The sequence below is a fragment of the Grammomys surdaster genome, unplaced genomic scaffold (genome assembly GCF_004785775.1).
Source record: "Grammomys surdaster isolate TR1022 unplaced genomic scaffold, NIH_TR_1.0 100, whole genome shotgun sequence".
In the NCBI taxonomy this organism is placed as follows: domain Eukaryota; kingdom Metazoa; phylum Chordata; class Mammalia; order Rodentia; family Muridae; genus Grammomys; species Grammomys surdaster.
The window spans coordinates 5,241,408-5,247,407 of NW_021604579.1; the positions used below are offsets into that span (position 1 = coordinate 5,241,408).

General features: G+C 37.0%; 1 protein-coding gene across 4 annotated transcripts in view; it reads left to right on the top strand.

Annotated features, from left to right (window-relative positions):
• The window catches only part of Mast2 (microtubule associated serine/threonine kinase 2), a 147,103-nt gene that overhangs the window by 26,709 nt on the left and 114,394 nt on the right, over positions 1-6,000 (top strand). For all 4 annotated transcript variants that reach the window (XM_028787025.1, XM_028787033.1, XM_028787037.1 and 1 more), the window contains exon 3: positions 1,604-1,746. In XM_028787025.1, coding sequence (XP_028642858.1) covers positions 1,604-1,746 — 143 coding nt within the window. The remainder of the gene's footprint in view (positions 1-1,603; positions 1,747-6,000) is intronic.

The following is a 6,000-nucleotide window of genomic DNA, read 5'->3' on the forward strand; positions in this document are numbered from 1 at the left end:
AAATATAATTTAAAATTTTATGTGTATTGCTGTTTTGCCTGCATGTATGTCTGTGTGAGGGTGTCAGAAGCCCTTAGACTGTAGTTTTATAGACAGCTGTGATCTGTCATGTGGGTGCTCTGAGTTGAACCTTGGTCCTCTGGAAGAACAGCCAGTGCTCCTAACTACTGAGCCATCTCTTCAGTCCCCAAACTCATTCTTTTTAAACTGTGATTTTGTTTTGTTTGTGGTGCTGGCTTGGTTATAGGGCTTTGGTGTATAGCTCATGCTGTTCTCAGACTCAGTGCCTAGGCAGGCTCAGACCGTTCTGTCTTCTCATTCTGAGTGTTGGGATTACATGTTGTCATCATGCCAAGCAGATTGTAGTCATTCTCAATCTTTATTTTCTCCTCAATTTTAATTTTCTTTGTTTGGTTTGCTGTTCAAATGAATTGGATTATATTTTGTTTGCAACAAAACCAAGAAAACTCTAAATAACTAAGGTTTTGTCATGTAGAGGAAGAGTTTTCAAGTGAACTGAGTAATCAAGATAAAGCCAATGGAAAGTGCAGGGCATAACAGTGAAGTTGAATAAGGGAAGAATGTGAAGAGTAGGAGATGAAGCCAGAAAGATACTCTGAATTTTGGAATTTTTTTAAAAAAGATTTATTTATTTATTTATTTATTTATTTATTTATTTATTTATCTGCAGCTGTCTTCAGACACTAGAAGAGGGCATTGGATCTCATTACAGATGGTTGTGAGCTGCCCTGTAGTCATTGGAAATTGAACTCAGGACCTCTGGAAGAGCAATCAGTGCTCTTAACTGCTGAGCCATCTTTTTGGCCCAGAATTCTCTTTAGAAGATATAAAGTTTGACTTTAATTCTTTATAAACATTGGGAAAGCCACCAGATGTCCTCTTAAAGGAAATAAATGTCACAGTCACATTGATTTTGGTTAGTAGTAGTATGAAGGATGTGAAGAGGGAAATGGGACTGGTAAATCCCTTCCAAAAACCATTGCAATTTTAGGCACTTAGTGTTCATAGGCAACTTTTGCCCCTTTCTGCCCCTGAGATGGGATCTTATTGTATTATCCTGACTGGCTTGGTACTTTCTGTATGGCCCAAGCTGGCCTTGAATTCTTGTTGGCACCACTTTGTCTAGCTTGACTTTCACTTACATTTCCATGCAATTAATGTAGTTGATAAACCTGGACTGAGCACATTGAACCTGGTGAAAACGGTACAGCTTCAGTATTTGTCTATGAAACACAAGGCTTAGAACCATTTTTGAATACTATTTCTTCTACTTATTGCACTTAGGTAGGGTAATAGTCCTTAGAAAACTCTTAAGTCTGCAAGTTTAAATGTTATGGTGAGAGATTAGCATGGTTGTGAATATTATTGGGACTGAATATACTCAACTCACTTTAGAATTCCATTTGCACTTCTCATCATCAAGACGTTTAATTTGGCCATGTCAAATTCTTATGTGGATAAGTATGAAACTCTCTTGTTTTGTGTCAATATTATTTTGTCCACCTGATAGCATTTCATTTGTATCTTTTCATTCATTTGTCAACATATAATTACATGAACGTTATCTGCCTTTTGTTTAAAGGTAAGCAGCTGCTCCCTTTGTCCAGCAGTGTACACAGCAGTGTGGGGCAGGTAACTTGGCAGTCTACAGGAGAAGCATCAAACCTGGTTCGAATGAGAAACCAATCCCTTGGACAGTCTGCACCTTCCCTTACTGCTGGCTTGGTAAGTGTAAAAATTTGGAATTGCCATACGAATCTTTGATCCTCATTTATCATTGATGTTTGTTCTATATTCATTTTTAAAATTTTAGTAATTTCTTAAGGTGAACATGATTGTAATTTTAATTAAATTTCTGATCTATTTATAACTTGTATAACTGATTAGTGATTATCAAAAGAATAATTGAGTATGTTTGTATTTTTTGTTTGTTTGTTTTTGGAGACAGGGTTTCTCTGTGTAGCCCTGGTTGTTCTGAAACTCACTCAGTAGACCAGGCTGACCTCTTCTACCCTAGAGCCAGGATAAAAGGCATGCACCACCACACCTGGCTAATGTGGTTGTAACTTTAATGTCTATCATTCCTGAGAAAACTTTATAATAAATAATTAAAAATCTTATGAAGTTGTATTGCTTCTGTGTACTGCTCTGGCAAATACTGGACACCTAAATATGTGGTGGAGAAAAGAATTGGCTCTGTCTTTTTAAACATTTATTTATTTTTGTGTATGGAGCTGGGGTACCAGTGGAGGTCAGAAGAGGGTATCAGATGCCATGAATCTGGAGTTATAGGTGGTAGTGAGCTGCTGAAGTGGGTGCTGAGAACTGAGTTCAAGTTCCCTGGAAAACAGTAATTGATCTTAACCACTGAGTCTTTTCCCCATCCAGCCTTCTCTTTATCTAGTCTTTGTATGCTAACCAGGTCTTCATAAAGGTTAAGATTTTTATTCTCTGCCCTATTACCTGCTGTGGCTTTTCGTGGACCAAAGATAACCATTGATGCTCCAATAATCTCATAGTATTCTATCTGTCCTTTAGGACAGTGCATACTAGTAATTTTGAAGATACAACAACAGAAAACTTGGTCTTTTAAAATGTAATTTTAATCATCTATATCTTGGGATAAGCCTTTTGGGTCAATAAGCATGGAGTAGAAGGCTCACTACATTGCTTGTCCTGGGAAGTGTGGGCAGATGGAAGAAGAGTTCCTGCATCAGGTAGAAAGATAATTTGTGGATCAAAGGATTTCCTGGTACCACTTGAGTTTTCCTGGTATCGCTGTGAATTCAGAACTCTTAGAAATAGAGTGATGACTATGTTTCTGAATTATGGTTTTTAAAGGTAGAACATATTTATTATACATAATTTACACTATACTGTTCATCTATATAAAGTATATTTCATGATATGTTTAGCTATCATTGTATTTAGTATTAAAACATTTTTATTACTTTAGAAAGAACCACCTATAGTCTTTTTATATCACCTTCTCACATGCTGATTCCCTAGTTCTAGCAGCCACAGATATATTTTCTACAGCTATAGGTTTGCCTATTCTATGTATTCAGTTTATGATTTTGATTCTTCTCATATAAATTTAATCACATGATATGTGGTCTTTATGATTGTCTTTTTTTCCACTTCAAATGTTTTTTAAGGTTCATTCATAGTGGATGTGTCAGTATTTAATTTTTGCTTCTAAGTAATATTCTTTTATATAGACATATTTTTATATTTATTATTTGCTATGTACTTGGTCTGCTTCTACCTTTTGACAATTATGAATAATGTTTCTATGAAATAAATTTATTTGTCTTACATGTGCATGTGTATGTGTGTTTGTGTGTTACCATTTATATGTTAACAACCTTTAATTATTTGAAGAATTTTGGTTTCTTTATATGTTTTGTCATTTTTAGCTATCATTTTGACTTTATTCATTCAGATAAGAGTAAAGTAGTATTTTGTTACTTTGTTCATCTCCATAATAACTAACAATGTTGATCATCTTTTTATGTGCAAATTGGACATTTTATATCTTCTTTGAAGAAGTGTCTGAATTCTTTGCTCACTTTTAAAAATGGAGTATTCTTACTTATTTACTTACTTCATTTATTTACTTTATTTATTTATTGTTTTTTTTTTTGTTTTTTGTTTTTTGTTTTTTTGGTTTTTTTTGAGACAGGGTTTCTCTATGTAGCCCTGACTGTTCTGGAACCCACTCTGTAGACCAGGCTGGCCTCGAACTCAGAAATCTGCCTGCCTGTGCCTCCCAAGTGCTGGGATTAAAGGCGTACGTCACCACTTATTTATTTATTTTTTATTGACTTGATTCTTCTTATAGTTGGCTCTCTGAATTCATGAGTTCTGATTCTGCCAATTGAATTTCGGAGAAAAAAATATTTTAGAAAATTCCAGTATAATGGGATGAGTTTCTTGGCCCACTAGCTCCCATATCAGGGGATGGAAACCTTTTATTAATTATGAAAGCTTGGCTTTATCAGAGGCTTGTTCCCAACTAGCTCTTATACATAAATTGACCTGTTTATGCTAATCTGTGTTCATGTAGCCCATTAGTTCTCCTCAATACCTTAATTCCCGCATGTCTAGCTGGTGAGTTCTTCAGCCTCTGACTGTCCCAGAGTTCCCATCTCTGCTATAAGTCCTGCCTATTCTCTCCTCCTTTGCTGTGGGCCATCAGCTTTTTATTAAACTAATCAGAAGGTGAGGGACATGTATTTTATAAAATATGATGCAGGTGCTGAGGAATTAGAATAAGGAAACCAAAGTCTGGCCTATAATCTGATCTCTTCTTTGGGTACAAAAATTAGCATTTGAATAAAATATCCAATTAAAAAACATGGAAAAAAAGAAAAGGAAAAAAATTAGCATTTGAATAATTCAAGGACTATCTTTACATAGAGTGCCAAAAGATCATCCCAACATTCCAGGAAGTTTTAAGATGTTAAACTTGAATTTCCTGCATACCAAGCACTACCCTAAACTCTAAAGTCACTTGAGTAAAGTTCTGTGTTCTGTGTTCTGTGTTCTGGGCACACCCTCTTCTTATCCAACTGTTTGTATTTTTGGCTTTGATTTTGTCTCTGCTTAACAGTGTAGACATTTTGTTTTTGTTTTGTTTTCATTCTACACTCAGTACAATAATAAATGGTTATATAGCATTGATACTATGGTAGACATAAGTACTTGAGAGCCTATTTGAAGTATATAGAGGGATGTGGTTGAGTATATGTATATGGTATTTAACATTTTTTTTTAGATTTTTGTTCTTGTTTTTTTGAGGCCTGGGTTTCTCTGGTTTCTCTGTATAGCCCTGGCTGTCCTGGAACTCACTTTGTAGATGAGGCTGGCCTCAAACTCAGTGATCTACTTGCCTTTGCCTCCCAGTGCAGGAAACCAGGATTAAAGGTGTGCACTACCATGCCGGGCTTTCTTTTAGATGTTTTTATTTTATGTGTATAACTGTTTGCCTGCTATATATGTACACGTGTGTATATGTATATATGTGATGTACATACATACATACATGCATACATATACATATATTGTAAGACTCTAGTGAGCAGAGCCTTAGTTTACCAGGAGACACACACACACACACACACACACACACACACCAGTGAATAACACGGAGCTAGGGATCATTGCAAAAGAAAGAGGAATTTTTACTGTTCCAGCATGCTGGGGTCATCCTGCGTCCGAAAAGAGAGGCGACCCTGCGCAGCTCCTTCAGCGGACATTTATACAGTCTTCAGGAGTAGCTTAGAGAAGCAGCAGCTAGGCACAATCTGATTGGCAGAACAGTGTGGCTTTTTAACTGATTGGTCTTTAGGGAATGAGGTGGCAGGGACTTCTCTTGTCTGTGGGTGGCCAACAGTCTGTGGGATGTGTCCATGTGCTCTGGGCCTCCTCCACCTGCAGGTTGGTCTTCTCCCCTGTTGTCTGAGGAATGTTCATTAGTCTCTCTCTTCAGGGGCCTTTCCTGAGGTGACCAGCAGTGTTAATTGGCCTCTCCTTTCCTGAGTTGACCCCTTCAGTATGAATGATACCAAATGTGTGCCTGGTGCTCAGAGAGGTCAGAAGAGAATTTTTGATCCCTTGGAACTGGAGTCACAGATGGTTGTGAACCACTATGTGGCTGCTGGAAATTGAACCGAGGTCCTCTGCAAAAGCAAAAAGTGCTGTTAAGTGCTGAGCTATCTCTTCAGGCCAGTATGTTGCGTATTATAGAAAGAATTGAACAATCTTTTGATTTTAATATCACTTTAATAATAAGCTTTAAAGCGTTAGAGCTGGGCAAGTATCAGCCTTCTATGCTATTTTATCTACTTCTGTGTCAGTAACCCAGAGATATCACTTGCTTTGTATTGCCTGGGCCACTCCTACTCCAACTGGCTGACTCTTCAAGGTTGTGTGCTCCCGATCCACTTACCCCATGGCTCCTTCCTTTGTTTTCTC